The 26,812-nt window shown below is 35.1% G+C and overlaps 1 protein-coding gene and 3 long non-coding RNA genes across 9 annotated transcripts; 2 read left to right on the forward strand and 2 right to left on the reverse strand.

Moving 5' to 3' along the window:
* Positions 1-2,835: 2,835 nt before the first annotated feature.
* On the reverse strand, positions 2,836-7,767 carry LOC124896515. Its single transcript, XR_007052859.1, has 2 exons — positions 5,805-7,767; positions 2,836-5,146 (listed from the first exon to the last, which is right to left on the reverse strand). It is a non-coding gene; the product is annotated as an uncharacterized LOC124896515 (long non-coding RNA).
* On the forward strand, positions 3,473-8,445 carry LOC107864254. Its single transcript, XR_001672600.2, has 3 exons — positions 3,473-3,929; positions 4,024-4,165; positions 7,761-8,445. It is a non-coding gene; the product is annotated as an uncharacterized LOC107864254 (long non-coding RNA).
* Positions 8,446-9,438: 993 nt separating this feature from the next.
* LOC107864253 (putative disease resistance protein RGA3) lies at positions 9,439-21,152 on the forward strand. Of its 6 annotated transcripts, none has more exons than XR_007052862.1 (4): positions 9,458-9,664; positions 10,834-10,898; positions 12,339-15,414; positions 19,697-21,152. XR_007052862.1 is itself a non-coding variant. In XM_047407921.1 (2 exons), the coding sequence occupies exon 2, from the start codon at positions 13,087-13,089 to the stop codon at positions 14,077-14,079; it is 993 nt and encodes a 330-aa protein (XP_047263877.1). In that variant the 5' UTR covers positions 9,455-10,898; positions 12,151-13,086; the 3' UTR covers positions 14,080-15,415. The 6 variants fall into 6 exon arrangements, 1 of the variants encoding a protein (XP_047263877.1); XR_007052860.1 differs by having other exon boundaries at positions 9,459-9,664; positions 12,151-15,414; XR_007052864.1 differs by lacking the exon at positions 10,834-10,898 and having other exon boundaries at positions 9,439-9,664; positions 12,151-15,414.
* A 672-nt stretch (positions 21,153-21,824) lies between these two features.
* Positions 21,825-23,098, reverse strand: LOC124896516. The gene is made up of 2 exons (XR_007052865.1): positions 22,855-23,098; positions 21,825-22,002 (listed from the first exon to the last, which is right to left on the reverse strand). It is a non-coding gene; the product is annotated as an uncharacterized LOC124896516 (long non-coding RNA).
* Between the last annotated feature and the right edge of the window lie 3,714 nt (positions 23,099-26,812).

Below are 26,812 nucleotides of genomic sequence, written 5' to 3' on the forward strand. Positions count from 1 at the left end.
GAAACCAATGCCTGTTTTAGTGTACTAAAAGCCTCATAAGCTTGTTTAGACCAGTGGAACCCTTCCTTCTTTAACATATCATGAAGGGGTCTGCATATAATTCCAAAACAATGTATAAACCTTCTGTAGTAGCCCGCAAGTCCTAATAATCCTCTTAATTGTTTGAGATTAGTAGGCATAGGCCAATTCTGAACAGCTATAATCTTTCTAGAATCAGTTGAAACTCCTTTTGCACTGATGAAATGGCCTAAATACTCCACCTTAGTCACTCCAAAGGCATACTTAGACATCTTAGCATACAACTGATACTGTTTCATTAATTCAAACATAGCATGAATATGAACCAAATGGTCAACCAATGATTTACTATAGATTAAGATGTCATCAAAAAACACCAATACTGACTTTCTTAATAACGGTTTGAAAACTGTATTCATAAGTCCTTGCAAGGAAGATGGAGCATTGGTTAAACCAAAATGCATAACCAAAAACTCATAATGGCCTTCATGAGTTTTAAAAGCTGTCTTATGAGTGTCTTCTTCAGCCATTCTCAACTGATGATACCCTGCTCTAGGATCAATCTTTGAGAATATAACAGCACCCCCTAATTCATCTAACAAGTCTTCAATCATAAGAATTGGGAATTTGTCTTTAATAGTTAACTGATTAAGACTTCTATAATCACTACAAAGTCTCCAAGACCCATCTTTTTTCCCACCAACACCACAGGAGAAGCATATGGGCTAGAACTATGTTTGAATAACCCCTTGATCCATCATCTCCTGTACCAATTTCTCAATAATATCCTTCTTAAATGTAGGATATCTGTAAGGTCTCTTACTAACAGGAATTGCTAATTCCATCAATGGAATTTTGTGATCAAATGCACCTCTATGAGGTGGTAAGGTGCTAGGCAGTTTAAAAATACAAGTAAATTATTCCAATAAGGGCTTCAATTCTGGTAACAAGTTAGTACCTGGAGTGACTTGAATACTACAATAATTTACTTCATTTACTGCTGGGTTGGTTACTGTTATCATGAACATTTGAGCTTCTTGGCCTTCCTTCTTGATTAAGGACTTAGCCTTAGCAGCTTTTATGTGTACTCAGCTCCTCTTAACACATGCTTCTTTCCTTGATACCTCAATTCAATGGACTTATTTTGGAAGTCAAATAAGACTCTTCCCAATGTAGTTAACCACTGAACCCCCAATACAATGTCAACATTTCCTAGTGGTAAGATTAGAAAATCAGATGAAAATATAGTGCCTTGTAAAAGCCAAGTGAGATCCTTACATACTGATGAAGTCTGTACTTTTTTGCCATCTGCTACACTAATAACTGCTCATGAATAGGAGAAGCTTTACATTGCAATTTTGTGGCTACCTCCTGATCAATAAAGTTGTGTGTGCTTTCTATGTCAATTAAGACCTGCAAGGGTCTCTTTTCATGATACCCTGTGACCCTAAGTGTTTGATATCTTTTCACTCCTGTAAGAGCTTGTAGTGATATAGCCATGAACTCATCTACTTCACTAGTCACAATAGGGACTGATTCTTGTACTTCAGCTAGATCTATGTCCCCTTCTTCTACTTCTTCTACCTCCACCATATACAACTGTTTATTACTTCTACAATTATGCCCTTGTACATATTTCTCATCATAGTAAAAACAAAGGCCTTTTCCCCTCTTCTCATTCATTTCTGCTGCCGATATCCTTTTACCCAGGAATTTTGCTTCCTCCAATTTGCTTTTGTTCAAATAGTTGCTTATAAGTGGAATTAGATGCAAGGTTGTAAGAAGGTTTCTGGGTATACACAGGCTTAACCACTGCAGGAGTAGGTAATAATCCACTACTATTCTTATAAGGTACCTTCAAACCCCATGACTGAGCTTGTGCTTCAAACACCTCTTCTTGTACCCTAGCTACCTTGTAAGTTTGCATCAGTGTTTTAGGACTTTGTATTCTAACAGCCTTATTTAGTGCTGGAGTTAAACCCCCTAGGAAGCAACTAATAGCATTTTTATTTGACAAGTTAACTCTAGTCATAAGTTTATCAAATTCTACTTGATACTCCCTTACACTACCAGTCTGTCTTAAGTTCTTTAGGGCTTCCATTGGATCCTCAAATCCATCTCCAAACCTCTTATTTAGAGCTATAACATATTCAGTCCAATTAGGATCTACAACAGAATTCCTACACCTCATATATGCTCCATACCAGGCTATGACGTCATTATCAAAATAGATGGAAGCTACCTTAACCCTCTACTCAAAAGGTACTTCATCCATGGAAAAAAATTGGTCGAACTTATATAACTAAGTCCTTAAATCTTGGCCTGAAAATCTAGGAAATTCAAGTCGAGAATACTTTGTAAAGTAATTACCATGTGAATTTGAGTTGTGATGACCTTCCTTGGGCCTTTCCTCTTGCTGCAGCTCCATTGAACCAGCCCTTCCATTAGTGTATTCTGCCCTGTTTGGTTCTCTTTCTTTCCCTTTCTGTGCCATTAATCCCAATGCTTCACAAATCTCTAACAATTCTTTATCAGTCTGTTGATTTTTTGCATTCATATTCAACATTCCTTTCATTAACTGCTACAGCTGATCTTGAATTTGTGTCAATTTATCATCCATTTCTTCCCTAGATTTATCTTGACCTTTACTTCTCACCATTATTATTCCAAGAACCTACAAGCTTTGATACCAATTGATGCACTTAAAGGAATTCGCAATTGAAAATTGTTAATCTAGAAGCTATGGTCGAAGAAGATGATAGCTAAATCAGGGATTAATCCGAGAATTGAAGCTAAAAAGAGATTATAGAGAGAATATAGAAGAGATAAACTTGAGATATTATTTATGAATGAATGCTTACACCAGTAATGCTTGATTTTATAGCTAACAATCCCACTTGACAGTTGTAACTAACTCTCTAACCAATTAACTACCCATGTGACTTGAGCTACAGTTAACTGCAATGAACAGTAAAAACAAAATTTTGAATTCTAATACAGTTTAACTACTTCTAACTAATTTGTTGATTTCAGCTATGCTTCACTTCATTTTCAGTTCCCCAACTTGTATCAATAAACTTGTCCAAATTTCTCTCTCGACTTTTTCTCTCTGTTTTTATCTCTCAACCTTGAATCTCACTCTTTCCGCTTTGATCCTCTCTTTTTCTCTATTTTTCTCTTGACCTCGCTTCACCCTCACTCCATTTTCGTGTGTTTGTGCATCTGTCGTTAATTAGGTGCGTTAATGGTTGTCTTTCGATGGAATTGAGAGTGTAGTGTATATGGGTATGTGGGATTTTTAAGTGAAAGTCAGATGGGTTTTTTCCCCTCTTCCTCGTGAATATGAGTGTGTATATATTGTAAGGAGAGAGTGAAATTGTGAATCATTGTGTGGTCCCCCCACCCAATGGAAAATCCTGAGGGTGTATATTATTCTGTTATGGGGAACATCTATGGGGTCATTTTTTTTGTCTTGGTGTGATGTTTTTTGTTATGAGTTTGTTACCAATAGAAAAAAGAGTAAAAAGGATACGTGGGGTATGGGGTTGGCAGGGCAGTGAGGTAGGAGGTGGGGTAGGATAGGTTGCTAGGATGTTTAAAAGAAGATAAAATTTGTTAGAATTTGTTAAATGTGATAAAGATTAAAAAAAATGATGAGGGGGTTATTTATTTTATTTTCTTGTGGAAAAATTACCACGCGGATAGGTTACGTGGTAAGATGGGGTAAACGGTAAAAAATGCTTTCGGAGAGGGATAAAATTGCGTGTCTACTATAGTCCAACTCCACATACTTCGTTCGTTCATGAAAGACCGAATTTTTGGCAATATGAAGAGCAGCCTGACTGTCGGAATGAATAGGAATCAGCAAAATCGGTGGTGCGGATAGATCATCCAAGAGTCGCACCAACCAGGTAATTTCTGCAGTCACTCTACGCATAGATCTATACTCTACTTCTGCAGAAGATAGTGATACCGAGACTTTCTTCTCTGATTTCCATGAAATAGGTGCTCCACCTAGAGCAATGTAAAATCCATTTACACATCTTCTTATATCCTTGCAAGAACTCCAATCTACGTCACAAAAGGCCAACAAATCAAGGAATGGATCAGCTGAGAGTAGGATTCCTTGTACCGGATCTGCTCGAAGGTACCTCAAGACTCGAAGTGCTGCATTATAATGATAAAGACTAGGACTTTGCATAAACTAACTTAAAATCAACACCACAAATGATAAATCTGGTCGAGTATGAGTGAGGTAGTTTAGTTTTCCAACTAGTTATCTGTACTAAGTGGGATTTTCTAATAATGGGGAATCATTTTGATATAGATTGCAGGAAGGGTCCAAAGAAGAGAAAACTGCAGGTTCAGATACATCAAACTCCTGCAATAGATCAATGATCTCTGTATAATTTAAAACCCTTGCTTTTCTCTGAGAATTTTCATTCCTAGGAAGTAGTGAATGTTTCTCGGATTTTTGACTTTGAATTCTGAATTGAGAAATGTAGTGATGGATGAAATCTCAGAAACATCATTTCCATTCAAGAGTATGTCATCCACATAGACTTCTATAATGGAAACAAGATCACCTGATCGCTTATAAATAATGAATAATCATTTAATGAACTAGAGTATCCTTTGAATTGCAATGCCCCAGCAAGCCTGGCATACCATTTCCTTGAGGCTTGCTTTAGGCCATACAGAGACTTCCTTAATAAGCAAACTTGACCAGGATCATCAGGCTTCAATCCTGGTGGAAATTGCATGTAAACCTTTTCCTGCAAATCTCTATGCAAGAAGGCATTATTTACATCAAGTTGAGAAACACTCCATCCCCTCTTCACAGCTACTATCAGGAGACATCTTATAGTGGTCCTTTTGACCATAGGTGAGAATGTCTTTGTGTAGTCAATTCCCTCCTTCTTCTCCTTCTTCTGAATGTCCCCCTTACTACCAACCTAGCCTTCAATCTCTGCACACTCCCATCAGAGTTGTGTTTGACCTTATACACCCACTTACCTGGAAGTGGTTTCTTCCCTTTAGGCAGATTCACCACTTCTCAAGTTTGATTTTGCTTGAGAGCTTGTATTTCTGCATACATTGCCTTTCTCCATCCTGGATGAATACATGCCTGCTTGTAGCTTGTTGGTTTAGATAAAACACTCAAACATGTAAAAATATGTTGATTGGGGATAGAAAGAGCATTAAAAGAATAAATACTAGGCTTAGCAGGGGGAACAAGACACTTTCTTGTGAAATCAGTGAGAATAATATTGTTGCAAACAATATACTTGAGATAACCAGGTTTGATAATTACTCTTGATAATTTTCTGGTATGTTGAGGTGCTGGCTCTGTGACGGTATAAATCACATTTGGTAGAGGTGATTGTGGTGATGGTGGTGTTTGAGATGGATTGGTGGATGAGTTAGTATCTATAGTGTCTTTTGATTGTGAGAAACTTGTATGATCAGGTGAGGTAATTTCTGGTTCTGGGAAGTCTGAGAATTTTGGTGGTTCTAAAAAAATCGGTGATGCAGTAGGTTGATTTGAAAAAGAAAAAGAGTTTTCATGAAAAATTACATCTTTAGAGACATTCTATTAGTTTTCCACTCAAATAATTTGTAACCTTTTTGGTTTTGAGGGTATCCCATAAACACACATGCTGTTGCTCTAGGCTCAAAGTTTCCCCTGTGTTGAGCTAAAGTAGATGCATAGCAAAGAATCCCAAAATATTTGAGTGTGTCATAATCAGGCCGTTTTCCAAACAGAAGTTCAAAAGGACTTTTACCTTGAAGAACTTTGGAAAGTAACAAGTTTATCAGATGTGTAGCAGTCAGAGTGCACTCCCCCCAAAATTTGATTGGAACCTTTGATTGAAACATGAGTCCCCTTGCAATCTCCAACAAGTGTCTATGTTTTCTTTCGACAATTCCATTTTGTTGAGGGGTAGCAACACAAGATGTTTGATGGAGAATATCTTTTCTCTTTAGAAAAGATGATTTATCTGATCCTTTCCCCAACTCTAGAGCACTTCACCTTCACATAAATTGTCTTTCTACCATGGATAGGAAATATTTCAATAAAGAAAAGGCATTAGACTTTGTGGTTAGTAAGAATGTCCAAGTTCCTCTACTATATAGTCATCTACTATAGCTAGAAAATACTTGAATCCATTATAGGTAGCACATTTATAAGGACCCCAAGTGTCAACATGAATTAATTCAAAAATCCTTTTTGATTTAATGCTAATAGTTGAAAAAGGAAGTCTAGTTTGTCTTGCTTGTGGACACACATCACAAAAGAAATTAGGATTTGAGGGAACTTTGATGAAATTGAAATTTCTCATTACTGATAAGGGCAAATATCCCAATTTGAAATGCCAAAGGTTTACATTGGAGACAAAATTAGCAGGAATAGCACTAGATTTAGATAAGAGATTGAAAACATGACTGGAACTTTGTTTCTTCTGTATTACCTTTTTTTAGTAGACTCCTTAACTTTAGAACTAGCTTGTTGCAAGGCATAGAGACCTTTCCTTACTTCACCAAAAGCTTGTCCCCTCTTCATAGAAGGGGCCTACAACATACACCCAAAAGAATCAAAATATGTAGAACATTGAAATTGGAAACATAATTTGTGAATGGATAACAAATTATATTTGAAATCTGGAACATAAAGGACACTATTTAGAGTAAGGTTAGGCTAAATAGTGATGCTACCTATGTGTGTCACAGTGATTTTGAAAGAATTAGGCAAACTTATAGCTACCGGTGCTGGTAAAGAAGTAAGACTCAAAAATGAACTAGAATTATAGCACATATGCTCAGAAGCCCCTGTGTATATGATCCAGGTATTATGATCAAAAGTCATAAAACATGTTCCTGAGTATTTGAGAATAGTTCCAGCCACTGCATCTGCATTAATCTCTGATCCTAATGCTTTAGCTTGCCCCAATTGAGCTTGCTTAAATACGTTCATGATCTGTGAGACCTGCCTTTGATTGAATTCTCCTCCATCTATGCAGCTGTACATATTTGGCTCAGCCTCACTCTCATTACAAATTTCCCCTGTTACTGCTGCATTTCCCCTTACTCCTGCTTGATTTCCTTTTGAATTGGTGAATTAAAAATCATCAGGAAACCCTATCAGTCTATAACAAATAGTCTCTTCATGTCCTTTTTTGAGACAATAGGGGCATCTTACATTCGGATTATATTTCACCTTCTTTCCTTTGTTCTTGTAAGGTTGATTTCCAAACCTCTGAGTGGAGTTTGTTTCCCCCAATCTCTGAGCATGATCAGGTTGCCCAAACTTTTGAGTGGGGTTAGGTTGAAATTGAAAGTTTCCTCTGTGAGGTTGTCTTCCAGTTTTTGAAAAGGGTCTTTTCTGCTTTCCTGTCATAAAAGACAGTTTCACTAGGAAATTGAGCATTAACAAATACTTCCCTCTGATTCTCATCTTGCAACAAGAGAGAATAAGCATGATCAAGAGTGGGAAGTGGATTTTCCATCAGTATGCTACTCCTTACCTGGAAATACACCTCATTTAACCCCATTAAAAATTGCAAAAGCCTTTGATCTTGCAAAGATTTCATTAGTTTTCTTTTTCCATCACATACACAAATACAAGAACATGTTACATCAGTATTTAGTGAATCTAATTCATCCCATAATTTCTTAAGTCTAGTGAAGTATCCAGCTATGTCCAGATTACCTTGCACTAAGCTTGTGATTTCCTTTTGTAGAAGGAAAAGTTTTGCTCCACTGGTTTGCCCAAACCTATGCTCCAAGCTTAACCACAGATCTCTAGCTGTTTTGGATATATGACACTGTCCCCTATGTCCCTTGATACTGAATTTAGGAGCCAAGAGGTGACCATGTGATTGCATCGACTCCACTGCTGGTAGGTTGGATCGTTGACATCTGGTGGGGTTAGAGTTCCATTCATGAAGCCTTGCTTGTTCTTAGCTGAAAGTGCTATGAACACAGATCTACGCCATCCTGGGAAACCTCTTCCATCAAATGGAGTATTGACAAGGTTTTGTCCAGGTGCATCTTAGGTTTGAAGGTGATAAGGATGATTGACATCAACACAATTTCCATTCCCAGATCCACTTCTAGATCCAGTGTTGATGGAGTTGCTTGGTGTTTCATCTCCCATGGTGATGATGATGAAGGTCTGGAGATTAACAGGGATTTTAAGATGGTGGATTATTGCAAACTAGTTGGATTAATACGATTGCTTTGATACCATATATGAAAGAAAAGTAATATGAAGAATGAGTTGCAAAAATTTTGTACTCCTTGATTCATTTGCTTCTTGTGTATATATACAAGGGTTTTGTGTATAAAGAAAAACAGACTGGAAAATACTCTTTACACTTGTCCTATTTCTATTCCTCTATTCTATAACATAATTTTATTCCTCCACTATGTACATTTATTACTCATGTGTTCTAGCTCATCCTCTCATTATGTTGTCTGCTTCTTTCCCTCTTCTTTTCTTTCCCTCTTCTTTCTCCTTTAATTTCCTTAACAATTCTAGCATGTATGTTAGATGATAGCATCGATTTTTCAACAGCTCAGTATATATCTAAAAATAACTTAAGTTTAATTACATTATTAGTGCATGTAATCTAAATCCATGAATATTTCACTCTGAACCCAGAATTCCTAGTAAGCTATTTCTTGTTTCTTTACTGAAATGAAATAAACTTGAATATGCTATTTCGTTAATAAATGAGTTTAATTTAGGCTCTCTAAATCATTAGTTTCTTAGTGATAAAACTGTACTAAAATCAGAATTGAAAGTTTCACTTACTTAATTCATGGATATAATTATTTTTATTCTTCTTTAATGCCTAATATATTTAAATTTAAATAATGTTAATTTTTTAATTTGAAATTATTATTACAATATTTATTAGCCAATGTTAAAATTTCCAAGTGACTTTTCAATAGCTTGGCACTTAGGTTAATCACATTGCAAACTACTCTCCTTCATTGTAACACCCCGTACTTTCGGCTAGAATTTAGACCATCATTCCTATGTATATAGACCCGAACTAAATTATTCCTTGTTAATGTATATGTGGTGATCACTTCTATAGTGTGTAAAAACCTTTGAATATGAATTGAGGTCACAAGAATCCCCTAACTCTAAGACGAGTTGAAAATAATTCTATCGATTAAGTTTTAGTTTATACTTCAACTTGGATCAACTTTCGTCTACCATAACTTCCGTTATATAACGAACTGGGTGGCCTTCTATATATTGAGTGAAAGATCTTTGATTCCTCTTTCCAACGCAACTGATTTCATCTAAATCCAGCATCGGAGTAAAAAATTATGCCCAATTTACTTCAGCATATCAGTCTGTCAACTAAGGGACTGTTGCGATTTTTTTTTGTTTCCTTAAGGGTATTTTAGTCTTTTCACCTCTACCCCAATCATCCAAACCACAGAATATCATTCCTAAAATATCATTTTTAACCCCAAATTGAAATCATCCTCCCTTTCTCTCAAGTACTCCAAGAACAAGATTCAAGTTTCCTTCTCTTCCATAGATCAAGAATTCATCCTCCTAAGTGAAGATCTTCAAGGAAAGAGTCAAGATTCGGGTTCCATCTTTCAAATTTTATAATCTAAGGTATGTGGAACTACTCTAAAAATCTTGGGCATAAGTTTAAATGTTTTATCAAGATTTAAGATCCCCAATTATGATTTATATGAAGTTTTGATATGATTTTTTTGAAAAGTATGAATCATGGGACTGTTTTGATGAAAACAACTGTTGTCTTGAATCACTTTTCATGGAAATTGAATTATGACTAGATGTATATATAATTTTGTGTATTTTTAAGATTTATTGAGAGAATGAGTATGAATTCCCTTTCTTGTTGCAAAGTAAAACTTATATAATCATTATGAATGATTTGAAATACATGTCTTAAGATTTGAAAGTGATCTTCTCAATTTCATGGTGTTTGACATGGTTTTGTATTTCATGACAGGGAATTTCTTGTCATAGCTATATTCTTTCTTTAAAGAGAAAGAATTGCATGTGATTAAACAAATTGACATGACGACCACATGTTTTGAATCTTGCAAAGAGAGGTTAGAATACCTAAGTGTTCTTGCAATTTCAAAGTGATGATTTTATTGTGATGTTATGAACCTTGGGTGGTCATGTGTATTTTTAAATATGATGGGCTGTGGAATGGATATGATATTGACTTGCAAGTCAGGGTATGACGATACCCGGTGATTATGTGCCCATAACAAGATAAGTATTGAATGTTTTGAAAGTATGAAGCATGTTTGTTTTAAAGAACTAAAAATTGGCTTAAGAGAGCTAGTAGGTTACCCGAAGAAGGCGTTTGAGTGTAAGGGCTCATCGCTGGAAATCGTAGTTGCCGATGCAGGTCTTATGATATTGTATCCTACATGGGAGGATAATAAAATAATTAAAACATCTCACATGGGGGGATTCCTGCGGTGTACTCACATGGGGGTATCACCAGCTCTAAATCCTGACAGCTACTTGGATTGAAGGCTCGGTCGCCGAGTCAAGGGCGGGTTTCACATAGCTCGTAGAATTTCAAATTTGTAGGGTGTACCAACTAGCTCAGAAGAATAATAAAGAGTGAGTCTAGGTTGTCAAGAACTGTTTTGAAATTATTAAAGTATGCCCATGTATTTTACTTATGTATATGATCATTGTTTTTTTATGAAATGCTCTCATCTATTTTGTATAAAAACATGTTATTTTGAGTTGTTTCACATACCAGTACATGTGTATTAACCCTTATATTTCAGAATTCTGAGACACAGTCCTGGGGTCCCATTAAGCAGTAGATTGACTTGTCAGAAGTTTGCAAGTGGTGAGCCTCCCTTACTTCGGAAGGCCTATTAGAACTTGTTATTGTTAATTTATTTTGGCCCGATTGGGGGCCTTGTCCCAGTCTTAAGACAGAGGTTATTTTCAGTTAGTAGAGATTTCGCAGACTAGTGTTAGATGTTGTTGATCTTTATGAACTCATTTCAGTATTGAGTAGTTTGAAATAAAAGTTGACCATGATTCCGTTGTAATACTTTTCCGCATTTTTCTCCTTATTGTATATGAATGGTGTTCATGATTGTCAGATAGAAAGGGGCGCTCGGGCCTTCATGATTTGGGATGCTCGTCGCGGCCAGGACCCCGGCTCGAATCGTGACAATCTTATGGATAGAACATCACTCAATTAAAAAAAGAGATAAGAGTACCAAGGCTCCGAACAAATTTTCTTTATCTTCTGACGCTATGACTATGCTGGCAGGCAGGCGAAAGTAAATTTTTTTGGACTGTGTCTCAGCCCAAGTCTTCTAGATAACTTGTCAGTAAAGTTAAAGAGAGAAATCAAATTATCTGGATAACTTCAAGGGGTAATGTATGTATTTTCGAAGGAGTCATAAACAAGAAATTAAAAGGATAGGAGGTATTGGGAAAAAAGAAGATTCTTACGTTGAAATTAAAGAAAAAGTAAAGCATTTAGTATCCTCCTGAACTATGAAAAATTTACTAGACACACTTCAATTTCACGGTAGTCCTGTTACCCCTGAACTAAGTTTTAGCATATTTTTGACACCTTTTTAGCTGACATGACACCTTTTGTCAACCTTTTAAGCTGATGTGACCCCATTTTTTGTAATAAAGGTGTCATCAACACAAAAGGTGACAAAAATAAGCTAAAATTTAGTTTATGAGGGGGTAATATAACCCCTGTAGTGTTAGAGTGTGTCGTAGCAACTTCATCAAGATTTGAATATCAATGCTGAATAGAGTAGTGACTATCAAGCTTAAAAGTCTAGTAAAACACCCTAGTTTTCCATGTATAGTATTGTGGGAGCTGAATGTAAACAGCTAATAGCATTCGAAACTAATATTTAACTAAATAATTAATCGTACGAATCACTAAATTAGAGTGAAATTACATTTCATTTAATCGTGAATAAGTGTTATGAAGTATATAAGAAAATCTGGACAAGCAAAGAATCAACTTCACAAAAAGTTTTTGTCAGACAATTAGCTTTGAAACTTTTCATTTGTACCACGTATAGAATCAAAGCAATTTCATATATTGTGCTTTGTGGCAGGCAAAGGCAACTTCCACATTTTGCAAGCAAAAAATAAAAAGTATATAACTTGTTCATCTTGCTGATCTTGGTTGAAATTCTGTTCGATCTCGCTGCTGAAATCTTGAAAAGCTTGGGTTCTCTTGCTGCTGAAGAAGTAGGATCTATTTAAGAATTACGTGATGAGCTTGAAAATCTTTCTGCTACAGTTTCTTCCATCCAAGCCATACTCATTGATGCAGAGGAGCAGCAGGGGAGTAGCAACCTAGTGAGGGACTGGATAAAAGGGCTTAAGAAAGTGTTCTTTGAAGCTGATGATCCCTTGGATGACGTCGCCACTGAAGTTAAACATTGAAAATTGTTCAATAAGGTAGGCATCTTCTTCTCAAAATCGAATTCTATAATTTATAATCTTAAGATTAGTCATCGTCTCAAGGCTATTCGACAAGATCTAGATGTAATTACGAAAGATAAGGCCTCCTTAAACCTAGTTGAAAGGAGGCAGCAACCTTTGCTTCGGGAGCCTTACTCAGTCCAATTGAATTTGGATAGAGAGACTTATTTATTTGTGCCTAAAGGAGAAGTGATTGGAAGGAGTTATGATAAAAAGAAAATTGTGGATTTTTTTTTTGGATTCTGAGGTTGAAGAGAATGTTGTGTCGTATCAATTGTTTGTCTTGGGGGATAGTAAAGACCACTCTCGCACAATGTGTGTACAATGATGAAATGATTAAAAAGAACTTCGATAAAGCATTGTGGGTTTGTGTTTCAGACATATTTGAAGTGAAAATGATTGCAGAAAAAATCGTTGAATCTGGGGGAGGGAAGAAGGATAATTACCTTCAACTAGATACAGTGCAAAACAAGCTTAGGAAAATGCTTGATGGGAAGAAGTATTTACTAGTGCTCGATGATGTGTGGAACGAAGATCCCTTGAAATAGTTGAACCTGAAGAATATGTTGATCGGTGGAGCCAAGAGAAGTAAGATCTTAGTGACTACTCGTTCAGACATGGTGGCGGAAGTTTCAGGATGTGTCCATAAACATAAATTAGGAGACCTTTCAGAGGAAGAGGCATGGACACTGTTTGAAAAAATTGCATTTGAATACAAAGAGCACGAAAGTTTGAATTTGGTGGAAATAGGGAAGGAAATTATGAGAAAGTGTGGAGGAGCTCCTCTTGCAATAAGGTCAGTAGGATGCCTACTTCACCTCAAAAGAACAGAGGATGAGTGGATGTATTTCAAGAATCAAGATTTGTCAAGTATCACACGAGGAGGAAATGATGTAATGGTCATTTTGAGATTGAGCTATAATTACCTTCCCCGGTATTTAAAGATATGCTTCGCATATTGTTCCCTCTTTCCAAAGGATTTCGAAATTCAGAGATTTGATTTGGTCGATATGTGGATTGCTCAAGGCTTTATTAAACCAATTTCTAGCAACAGAGATAATTTGGAGGATGTTGCAAATTCATATTTCGTGGATTTGTTAAGAAGGTCATTCTTTCAAGAATATGATGCATTTATGCAATTTTACAAAATGCACGATCTTATACATGATCTCGTGAAAGAAGTTGCAGATGGAGAGTTCTTTAGTATCATTAAAGCAGAAGATACAAAGATTGTCCCTGATCAAACTTTCCATGCTTCTTGCTTATTTGAGACTGATGGTTTATCAGCATTTCCCAATTCATTCAATAGGAAGCATATGAAGTTGCGTACATTTATTTACCTAAACGATTCTTCATACAATATCATGAGCAATTCAATTTTAGAGAGAGTGATTTCAAGTTTTGCACATCTGCGCGTCCTACATCTACGTCACCTGCAGATAAAAGTTATGCCTCAATCTTTAGGTGGACTGAAGCATCTAAAGATATCTCTCTATTTCTTCTTGGAGCATTGTTACTTTTGTTACTTTACCAAATACCATAACAAAATTGCATAATCTACAAATTCTGAAGTTGGATGGTTGCCATAGACTCGAAAAGTTGCCAAGAGATATTTGGAGATTGGTGAGCCTTCTACGTTTGATATGTCAAGGGTGTAGCTCATTAACCCATATTCCGCCATGACTTTCTGAGTTGACAAGTCTCATGCATTTGGATTTCGATGGTTGCTTATCTCTGGAAGATATGCCAGCTGGAGTTGGTCAACTGACGTCTCTACGGACGTTGTCAAGTTTTATCATAGGCAAAGAGAGTTGCATATCTGGCCAGGCAAGTGACTGGTTGAATGAACTGAAAGGCCTTGTTGATCTCAGAAATAGCTTAAGCATTAAATTCTTGGGACGTGTCTGTGCAATTGGAGAAAGAACACCGACAGGTATAGTGAAAAGGATGAAGCATCTTTGATAGTTGAGTGTAGAGTTTGGATATGGAAATCACGGGGATGATGATACTGGAGATGATTTGATGATGTTGGAAGCCCTGGAGCCTCACCAAAACATTGAAAGATTGCGAATAAAAAATTACAGTGGGTCATGGTTTCCAAGTTGGTTGATGGTTGAGAATCTTGGCCTTTCGCTGCCCAAGCTTGTTGATCTACATATAGAAGATTGCCATATATGCCAAAAGCTTCCACCGCTATGGAAATTGTCTTCTCTCCGAAGTCTTGAACTACGGAATCTGGGCGGACTTGAAGGTTATGATGTAAAATTCATGCAACCATCAAAGACTCCTACAGATGAACGCTACTACTTCTCTTCCTTAAAACAACTTGAACTGAAAGGAATAAGTGAAAAGAAAGAGTTGACTGTAGATTCTGTTGAAGGCCTAGCAACTATGTATGTGTTCAAGAATCTCATGTCGCTCCAATCTTTGTCTATTAAAATCTGCAGAAATTTGGTCTTTCTATCCACATGTCTAACTCATCTCACTTCTCTAGAGACTTTAACTATAGCATATTGCCCTGAACTCGACTTGTCCAACGAAGAGGAAATGCAATTTCAAGTCCCGGGGAACTTATCAACTCTCAATCTTTGGGAGCTTGAAAAGCTAACTTTGGCTCCGACATTTCTCAGCTACTTTGAAATAAATAGACATTTACAATTGTCGTAACTTTGCAACAATTCCAGAATGGATAGGCGACCTCGTTGCCCTTAATCAGTTGGCGATTTATGATTGTCCTATGTTGACATCCTTGCCAGAAGCCATGCGATCTCTCACAACATTGCAAACGCTATCTATTACATGGTGTTCATGAATCCTGATGCGAAGATGCGAGAAGGAAGTAGGAGGGGACTGGCCTAAGATTGCTCACATTCCAACTGTTGACATACGAGGTAATTATCCTTTTACATTTTGTAGTGGGATTCATAATTAGTATGACAAAAAGTAAATGCAGGGAGTACTAATTAGCAATTGAAACTGGAAATTAATAATTTCTAATTAGTGATTCATAATTGGAAATTAATTAGTAATTTATTTTGTTGAATGTTATTAGCTTCATAATTTGTTTATTAATTGATTTTACGTTTTTATTAAATGAACATAATAATAGAATTAGTGTTTAAAAGCCCGTTTGTGATTGTTGTTACAAAACTATTTATTTGAGATGCACTTTTATGAAATAACTTTTTAAAAAAGTACTTTTGTTAAAAAACAATTTGTGTTTGGTAAATTCATATTCAGATGGAAGCCATGGGATTAGATGAATCTACGCCTACTAACAGTGGTAATCTTGATATCCGTACAGGTAGGGGTAATGATTTACCTGGGAAGACTACAAAATTCAGCTTCCCTCCAAATACCATAAAACCCAATCAAGATGTTAACTCTAACTCATCTGCATCTTTACAGTACCTCAGCAATGAAGGAAATAACCCTCACTCCAGTAACTCTCCCACCATCTCACAGCCCAACCTCACGGTTGGAGATGGTCCTGGTAGACAAAGCTGTTCTTCTAAACTTCATGTTAGAACGGAACAAGATAACTCTGATCAGCCAAAATCCAGCATACCTAGCACAACTTATGATGGAAGGGATGAATCAAGGTCTGAGTTGTCTGGGTCAAAACATATGGATGGTTGCGATGCTAGACAACTCTCCCCTGACATCGACCCAATTTCTTGTTAGGTTGTGGAGTCTGATTAATATGTGACGTACTATTATATAGTAATGTTTACGCGGTTCATGCGACCCAAATTTTAGGCTGTACCTTTTATTCTCATTCTCTGTGTAATTGTACATACTCCAAGTTATTGATATAAATAGCCTATCCGCCGTGGAGGTTACCCACGGGTGTTACCACGAAATTAATTCTCTCTTTCTAGTTTTCTTTATCCTTTCCACAGATTTAGTGTGTGTGAACTGTTAATCGATCCTAACATCCTTGGCATCACAAATGCTCTCTCAAATAATGACCCAAGATTTCCTGGTTCTATCCTTCTTTCCTCAAAAAATTCAGGAAGTGCTGGAATTGGAGTCAAACTTTCTCCGAACTCATTCGGCTACCATTCTGGAACACCACAATCCTTGGACAATGAACAACTTCCTGGAAACGGTGAAGAGGGAGGAAACTCTAGCTTCTCTTCAACCAAACAACAGACAGACGGAAAGGATTCTGGTTTCCCTCAAAATTCCAAGAACAGATGTAGTGATATTAGAAAAAACACTACGTTCAAAGTTCGAAGATGTGGTAAGCAAAATGATAATCTTTCTTCTCCCAATAGAACTAGTCAAGATATCTCCTCCAACTCCAACAACTACTCCATTCTTCGGTTCAATGATGTGTCCCATATCAATGAACATAAGACAAAATCCAGATCCCTAACCACTCTAGACAGGGAAAAGATTCCCCAGGAAGAAATTCCAAACCCAACAACTCGTCTATTAATGAACTGCATCATATGGAATATTAGGGGAGCCAACAATGCCGAGTTCAAGAGGCATTGCAAATCCATGGTCCAAATTCATAAACCTGTTATCTTAGGACTTCACGAAACTAGAATGCAAGACCATAAAAGGATCTGTGAAACTCTTGGCTTTTCAAATAGCATCCAATTCCCAGGGTAATTCTGGAGACCTTGTTTTAATGTGGAAGGATGAGAATATCAATGTCATTGAGATATCCATCTCTCCTCAAGTTATCTATTCCATAATCCAGGTAACAATCCCCCCCTCTCAGTGGGTTTTTAGCCTGGTCTATGCCAGCACTGATATTGAAAATAGGAAGTTCCTCTGGAACTAATTAGCTGACTTTGCAACTAGTTTTGCTTCCACTAGTGTCACTTTCTGGGTCATGAGGGAGGGGGGGGGGGGGGGGGGGGGGGGGGGGGAGGGGGATTTTAATGAGGTTCTCAGAGGCTCTGAGAAATTTGGGGGTAATGGTATTAATAACTCTAGAGCTAACATGTTTAAAAATTGCATCAATTGTAGTAATCTCATTGACTTAGGTTTTAGGGTAGTAAATACTCTTGGACCAATAAAAAATATAGGAATAGACAGTCTCTAATCCTTGAGAGATTGGACAGATGTCTTGCTAATGAATCTTGGATAACCTCTTTTCCAGATGCCATGGTTACCCATCTTCCTAGAACACATTCTGACCACTGCCCCATCTTTCTTCAACCCTATAGGATACTTCACCTATCCAACAGACCCTTCAGGTTGGAATCCACGTGGTGTTTTCATCCAACTTTCCCTGATGTGGTTAGGAATTCCTTAGATACCCATCCTAGGCTCACTTTATCCCTCTCTCATTTCTTGACACACATTAAATCTTGGAATAGAGAAACCATTGGAAATATTTTCCACAAAAAATAAAGAATCCTAGCCAGGCTTTCAAGCATTCAGAGCTTCCCAAAATACCCTCTTAGTTCCTTCCTCCATTCCCTAGAATTCTCCTTAATTCAAAATCTTAGTGATATTCTTAGACATAAGTATGAGTTCTGGAAGCTTAAGTCTAGGATTGATTGGTTGTCTGAAGGTAATGCTAATATCAAATTCTTTCATACTTCCACCATCAATAGAAGGAGAAAGAATAGGATCAACTCTCTTCAATCTGATATAGGAAATTGGATCAACAATCAAAAATACATCCAAGATACCATTTGGGATTACTACAATGCCTTGTATACTACTGAATATGCCTCTTCTTATCTACATCCTCAAGTCAACCCTTCCTCCAAGGGTTGCATTAATCAGGAGTGCCACTCAAGTCTTGAGGTGATCCCCTCGAATAAAGAGATTAAAAGTGCGGTCTTCTCCTTCAAACCCAATAAAGATCCTGGACCGAATGATATTTATCTCTTCTTCTTGTAGGACAGTCGGTTTTAAACTTTTGTAAAGATACATTTAGATCCTGCATCATGGAGGATAAGGTAAATGAAACTTACCTTTGTCTCATCCCCAAATGCAGGAACGCAGTATCTCCAAAGAATTCTCGACCAATTGGCCTGTGCAACACTCAGTATAAAATTATCACAAAAACTATTGCTAATCGCATCAAGCCTTTACTAGATAAAATCATAAGTCAAAGCCAAGCCAGTTTTTTTCCTAAAATAAGAGCGTCTGATAATGCCATCATCGTGTAAGAGTTCATCGCACACTTCTCTAAAATGAATGGTAAGGCTGCCAATATGATCCTTAAAATAGATCTATAAAAGGCTTTTGACCGAATTGAGTGGTCCTTTATTAGACAAGCTCTTAGCTTCTTTAACTTCCCCCCAAGTTTATTAAACTTATCATGTCTTGCATTTCCACTACCTCAACTTTAGTTTTGGTAAATGGTTCCATTACACCTTTCTTTTATCCCTCGAGAGGTATTAGACAGGGGGACCCAATATCTCCCTACATTTTCATTATTTGTATGGAACTCCTTTCTCGAAGGATCGACCATGAGGTAGAATTTTAAAGTGGACCCCTATTTCCATCACAAAAAGAGGCACACAGATTTCTCACCTTTTCTTTGTCGATGACTTAACTCTGTTTGCTAGAGCCAATATTGCTAACTGTAATATCATCCTTGATACTCTTAAAAGCTTCACCCACCATTCTGGGCAAAGAATCAATAACCTTAAGTCCAAAGTCATCTTCTAAAGAAACTGCTCTTTAGAGGAGAGACAAAACTTAGCAACCATTCTTGCTTTTAATACCTTTGATACTTTTGGGAAATACCTGAGATTTCCTATTTTTTATAAGAAACCAGTCAGCACGGACTTTCAATTTATCATTGATAATATGGCTTCGAAGTTGGCGGGTGGAAAACAAAATTCCTCAATATGGCGGGCAGAACTACCCTTGCTAAAGCTACTTTGAGTAATGTGCCCAATCATGTCATGCAATTATCTCTCTCCCTTCTAAAATTTTGAAACTCATTGATAGAACCCAGAGGAACTTCATCTGGGGGTCTAGTCCTGATAGGAAGAAAATGAATCTTGTTAACCGGAAGACTTGCGCCCTCCCTAAACCTGCCAGGGGATTGGGCCTTCACAAAGCTAGCATTAGAAACCCAACTACTGAATGTAAGTTAACATAAATATTATTTTTTTAAAAAAAGAAAGAGCATATATATATATATATATATATTGATTGTTGATCCTTATTTTTTTCTTCAAAAAATAGCCTGGATGTCAAGCTAAAGGATCCTAAAAACTGGTATAACTTACAAGGATGCAAGTTCTACTGGGGTTGATGTTGATTATAAGCCGAGAGACTTTAAAAGAAAAAACAAAGATATTGTCAGCACCAATCAATTTCAGCAAATGACAAACAAAAAGAAGAAGAAGTAATCAAGAAGAAGCATTTTATTTTGATGGTGTGTTGTGATTCTGTTGTGTGATGTGTAGTACCAAACAATCAATTTAGTTTTTGACGTAAACAATTTACTAGTGCATAACAGTAAATAATTTGGTTCTTTAATTTTTGAAGCCTATAAATACAGGTTCTTTAAGTAGCATTATGCAAACTATGAGTTCAATATGGAGCATGTTTTTTTGGATTATTGATTAAGGTTAATTGGAACTCAATCAATATGGAGCATATTTATGAACTTGTTATTGGTGTTGCGTTTAGCTCAATATGGATCATATTGATGAAGTTGTTGTTGGTGTTGCGTTCAGCTCAATATGGATCACATAGAGTAAGTTGTTGTTGGTGTTGCTTTAAGCTTAATATGGAACATATAGTAAGTTATTGTTGGTGTTGTTGCTTGTCTATTTTGATACCACATTTACTGTAAATTATGTGACGAAAAATTGACGATATTTAGAGTCAAAATAAATATTTCATTTCATCAAAATACAAAAAAATTTACAAGACCAATATTATATCAACAAACCTCACCTAACAAGGCTTAATACACATCACAAAAATACACCTAAATTATCATGAAATCAACAAAGGATTTAGTCCATTTTGCAACATCAAAATCAATAGAATGACACCATCAAAACTTCAAGGCCAAACTTCAGCAATTAGACTTAAATGTCCATATTTCCCATAACACCAAACAAGTAGCAATGACATCAACAATATTATATCTTCTTGCTCGATTTTTTTTTTTTTAAAAGACTTGACTTTCTTCAACAAATCAAAAATCACCCTATTAGCTTGTGAAGAGTGTCATTCTTCATACCAATCAAAGTAATCACATCCATCCAATTTCTACAAAATTAATTACAAAATCGATTACAAAATCAATAATTAATCAACTAATTAAGTTAAGAAGTAAAAAACATTATCTTTGACTTTTTATACGTAAAAAATCTACGATTGAAAATTTGTTGAGTCCAAGAAGTCTTTAGTAATACTTCATGACTACATTTATCATAGCGGCAATCTTTTTCACAAAAAGCCATGGACGCCGAGCTCGACATTGTCCAATTCAATTCGAAAAAAATAAGAATAAGATTAAACTTTTAAAAAATTGAAGAATAGAGAAGATTTTTATGAAAAAATTAATAAATTAGGGTTAAAATTGAATGTTCGAATAAAGAAGAAGATGAATTTAATGAAGAAAAGGGGTATATTACCGTTGAGGGACATTTCTATGCCATATCAGCAAAAAAAGAAGCTTCGACGCACCTTTGTGGATCGAAGTGTTCCGGATGCGTTTTGCCAATAAGGTAAAAGGTGCCAAAGTGACACACTTTATGGCTATTTTAGGTGTTTAAAATGAACACAGTTCGTTTGAGTTGCCAAAGTGAAAGATGGTGTGTAGTTAAGGGGTCTGCCGATGTATTTTGCCTACTCTTTATATTCAATTTTACTTGTCACATTTTTAATTTGGTAAAAATAGAATACCGGTTGATGATTATTATTTTGTGAATTAAATTGCTTGAAATGTATCTTGAACAGTTTAGATGTAGATCGACCATGAGTATTTGGTTAACGTGTGTTATGATAGCCAAGTGGTGCTATATATTGCACAAAATTCAGTGCTTTATGAACGAATCATACACATTAAAGTGAATTATCACTATTTTTGGGATGAGTTATTGGTTGATCATATATATCTGAGCTACGTTTTCACAAATGGATAATTAACTGATATTTTTTTCAAAGGCGTTCTGAAGGTCACAGTATGAACATCTACTTGTCCAGTTGGGTATTCGGGATCCTCATGCTCCAACTTGAGGGAAGGGGAAGGCTGGGGAGGGGGGAGGGATGTAATAAAATAATACAATATATTATATTTATGGCGATTATGCAATTGTAATAATTACACAAAAAAATTATTATAGTCCTATCGAGATAAAAAGAAATTATTATTGCACTCCTATTCATTAACATCATAAATCTTGATTACATTTAATTCATCAAGATTGTTTTCTAGTTTGCTTTTTCTAACAAATAGTATAGTAGCACATGCCTTTCTAATTAGCACTTAGTTGAACATTCATCCCAGCATTGAGTCATTAGCTCATCATCTAGTAAGAAAAAAGTGTTAAATTAAGTCATTAATTTGACTTATGGGACAAACATAGCTATGAATAACAAAATTAACATATTAAAATATAACCCGTCTAATTGTCTTAAATTTGGTTCGATCGTCTATCCACATATTTTGATCTGTCCAATTTAATCCATCTAAAAGTTAGTAAATATTTTTTTTGATCCAAAATAAATGAATTTATGATATTATTTTTATCTTCCCAAACAAATTATCTTTTTAAAGTTTAAAATGTAATAATTAACTTTTTTTCCTCTAAAATTACCCTTTTCATAAATGAGCTTTTCAATTATCTCTAATTTTGAGAAAAGTTCGGGAAGAAGCAAAAGAGTAATATGAACAAATTACTCTTCAATTACTGTCATTCAGTAACTTTCTCAAGAGGTGCCTCACACTCAAAAAGTTCATTTATTTTGAAATGAACTCAAAAAGTTCATTTATTTTGAAATGAAGAGAGTATGTAGTTAAATCAACTAATTAAAAGTCTTATCAAGATATTTTAAATATATATATATTTTAATATATTATATATAATCATAATAAAAGATAAAAAAATTATTAGGCGCTTAAACAAATTATAAAAATTAAATAAAGAGTTCAAAGTTTAACAAGAATTGGTGAATTAAGTTTCTCCTTTTCAGCTCTTGATCATTTTAGTTCAACCTATTTCAACTCAAGTAATTTTTATACAAATTAATGATCTGCCTATTAATTAATTCAACTCATTTTGAGTCACTCAAATTTAACTTAACTTATCTATCTGGCACCTAGACTTGACTTATTTGAGTGAATTATTGAATATAAGAAAATATGATGAAAAGAAATATACCGTCTTTAAATTCGGAGCAACTTTTCTTTACACAAGCAATCTTACAATAGAATGATTTACAACAAAAGCAATCCTTCAAGCAAAGTCCTAAGCAAACAGGATTGGTGAAACATGATGTTGCACACTTTAATGGACAAGCCAAGTTCACCTTACCACTTACATTACTATTTGCTACAAAAATCATAATAAGAAAAAATGTCACTGTTAAAACCTTTGTGAAATTCATAATTTATAATATATGTATTTTTACGACTTTTGAGTGTGGATGATAGATTTTAAAGTAATGTTATTTATAACTAAAGATTTTGACTGAATTTAAGACAAGCCGCAATACAATTTAATGGTGCAATGTGAATGTACCCAAATAATTAAATGTAGCTCACTTTGATTTTAAATATTAGATTAGAAAAGTAAATATAGTACAATCTGCAGATTATAATTTATATAAAATATTTAATTATTATACTATGCAAACTCTAACTTTTAATATTATACTTATTTTCAATGATGGGTCAAAATTTTCATTAATAACTTTTAAAAAATAAAAAAAGTATATACACGAAATATTAAAGGGAATTCAAAAAAAGTATAAGCTTTTTTTACCTCATTAAAAATCATAAGGTAAGGTCTAGCTCCTTTGTTTGTTTTTCCCTCTTTTAAGGTATAACTTTTTATTTAAAGAAAAAAAGGACATATTCACACACAGACACAAAAAAGGAGTAGGGGCGCAGGGCGGGGGATTCAACAACTATTATATAATACATAAAAAGGAAAATCAATCTTAAATATACAATGTAATTTTTATCAAAAGGGATTCGTATAAATTTTCATATTTTGATTTCGTAGTAACAATTATACTTTATATTGTTTATCATTATTACAAAATAATAACAATTTAACCATTAATGTAAAAGCTAGCTAGGTTTGACTAGATTTAATGGCATATACTTTTTAGTTCTGTGATCATTAAAATTTTTTACTTTCTCTGGTTCAAAATATTTGTCGACTTAGTTTTAGGAAAATACTAATTCCAAAATAAAAAATTAGGCATTTTGACAAAACTATTCTCAACTAAAATTTGCATATTATGAACTTTGACATATTGTGATATGATCACTTAGCATCTGCATTAGCTTGGTAGGGAGCGCCGCGGTACCCCCGAATGGGTCCTACCCGGCGTGAATCCGAGTTGGTCGAACTCCAATGCGGATATCGAACACCGGATGAGAAACAAAAAAAAAGCATCTGCTTAGCATGACCAGGTGATAGCCAAACTTAAAATGAGGGATGCATATTACTCTCTCTCACTTTTACTTGTCACATTTTGCTTTCTAAAAGTTAAATTGAACGAATTTTAATCAATATTTTAAGATGTAATTTTTATCATATTTATATGAGAAGGATATTTTTCATATAAGTTTGGAACATCTAATTTCAAAATTCAAAATATTAAATTTATTAAATTTAATTTAACTTTAAAAATTAATCAAATTAATTCTAGTAAAATAAAACATGCTGACAAATAAGCAAATAAAGAGAGTAAATGTTGAACATAATTTAATGATATTAATTTTCCCTTCTGGAATATCCGATAAAAAAGAACTTATCTAATGATATTATAGAGTTTTTACTAAGTAACTAAGCAAATCTAAAAGATACTACATATTTTTGATTGTGTAAGTGGATATACTTGTTTTGGGGGGCAAAAAACTAAGTAGATTTATATTTTGAACCGGAGGGAGTAGTGCACAAGACAGTTACAACTCATGAAGATTACGAGTATAGAAACTTTAGCTTGCCTACGTTCCTCCTTTACCTTCTATTTTTGTGCCAAACTAGGAAATCGGCAAGTTGTATTAAACATTTCTACAATACATATATGTATCCCTGATTACCACAAAAAAAAAATACTAGTCATTGGTTGCTCGTATTATGCCCGAGCCCAAACTCAAAAAGTAAAAATAATAATTTAATTTAAGAGTTATAATTTGTGGTATATTTTCTACTATACAGTTAGTTTAATGTAAAACCACATTAATTATATCTTATTAATATTTGAAAGAATTTGAGGGGCAGAAGCTGGGGAAGTTTTTCCTTATTATTGATAGTAATATTCACGTACACATATACTGCTACAAGGACTGAATTGTATTTAAAATACTTTATAATAAACCCTACAGTCTATGCAATTGCATTTATAATATTATACTCCGACATACATTTTATAATACTCTAATATGTGTATTTCTTCTGAATTTAGCCCAATATGATATCCAGGCCCAAAGCTAATGTGATCCAATAATACCCAGATTGAAATTATCTTCACAGATAGACATCGATGAAGACACTTTACTCATTTCTTGGTCATCTTCTTCATTGTGAATATAAACTCGGTGATCTCCAATATCCCTCTCAAGGTGGAGGGGAGTGAAACAACACCCAACTTGTCAAGTGCAGACTTGTGAGGAACACTAGATAATGATTTTGTAAAGGAATCAATGAGTTGGGAAGCAGAAGGGACGAATTGAAGGGATATCAAACCAGAAAGGAATTGTTGCCTCACAAAGTGGCAATTCAACTCCACATTCTTAGTTCGTTCATGGAACACTGAATTTTGAGCAATATGGAGAGTCGCTACTGTCGGAATGAACAGGGATCAGTAAGGATGGCGGAAGAGAAAGATCGTGAAGAAGATGGGCTAACCAAGTGATTTCAGCAGTGACCCATCATAGGGAGCGTACTCTGCCTCTGCTGAACTGAGGGAAACAGAGATTTGTTTCTTAGATTTCCAGGAAATAGGTGATCCTCCCAGATTGATAAAAAATCCACTTACGGAACGACGAGAATCTGGACACGAAGCCCAATAAGCATCACAGAAAGCAACAAGGGAAAGAGATGGGTTTGAGTTCAATAAAAGACCCTAACCAAGTGTCTCTTGGAGATAACGCAGGACTCAAAATGCTGCAGACAAGTGAGTTAGTCGAGGACTGTGCATAAATTGGCTGAGAAGTAGTACAACAAAGAGAAATTCAATCGTGTATGAGTTAAATAATTTAACTTCCCCACAAGATATTGGTAAGTGGTGTTGGGTTTAATTGGTGTGAATGGAAAATAGGGGGATACAACATTTGAGCAAAAGACATATTATTTTGGAAAAGGTGTGACTGTTCAGATAGTTGTTTCTGTTAAGAAAAAGACACAATGTTTCGAATGAATAGACATGACTCTTCCAAAGGATACACTTTTTAAGTGAATCATTTCCACCTTAGGCATCTGATGGCTATATAAACCTACTTTCATCCACAGGTTTAGAGATGAATAATTTTTTTTTTAAATAAAAACTCTTCTTATCTTCAAAACATTCTTTGTGATCAATCAAATCGTTGAGTGGGTTCGACGAATCCAATTATATGAGGTACCACTATAGTTGGATTGAAAGCCATTTTATCCTGGGAGGAAGATTCCAAAACCTCGAGTACAGTGAGGAAAATTATTCCTTAAGGAAACTCTATGAAGTCGGGGGACTTGACTTTATATTTCTGTTTCATCTTAATTTCTGAAAAAATAAAACACACTTCTTAGAAAGATCACTTTGATCTTGTGTTGAGGGTGTTTTTATACTTCATAGTGTTCTTGTTTTAAACTTGAACTAGTGTTAAAGTTGTTGTGCCTAAATACAGATTCTTGTACCCAAAACTTACATAAAATAACAATCTTAAGGAATAATTTTTTGCAGAATCTGTATTGCTTGTTTTTGAAAATTAAAGCTTTAAGCTTTCTACTCCATTTGAACTTAACTAGTGATTCGAAGACATAAAATCTTCATCACAAGTTAAAGATCATTTGGTTGACGATTGGAAGTCATAAAAACTTCATCATTAACTAGAAACAAGAAGAAGAGTTTAAAGTTGCTTAACTTTATAAATAGTATTCTGAAAATACTAAATTTTATTGTCTT

This window comes from Capsicum annuum, chromosome 3 (genome assembly GCF_002878395.1).
Source record: "Capsicum annuum cultivar UCD-10X-F1 chromosome 3, UCD10Xv1.1, whole genome shotgun sequence".
Taxonomy (NCBI): Eukaryota; Viridiplantae; Streptophyta; class Magnoliopsida; order Solanales; family Solanaceae; genus Capsicum; species Capsicum annuum.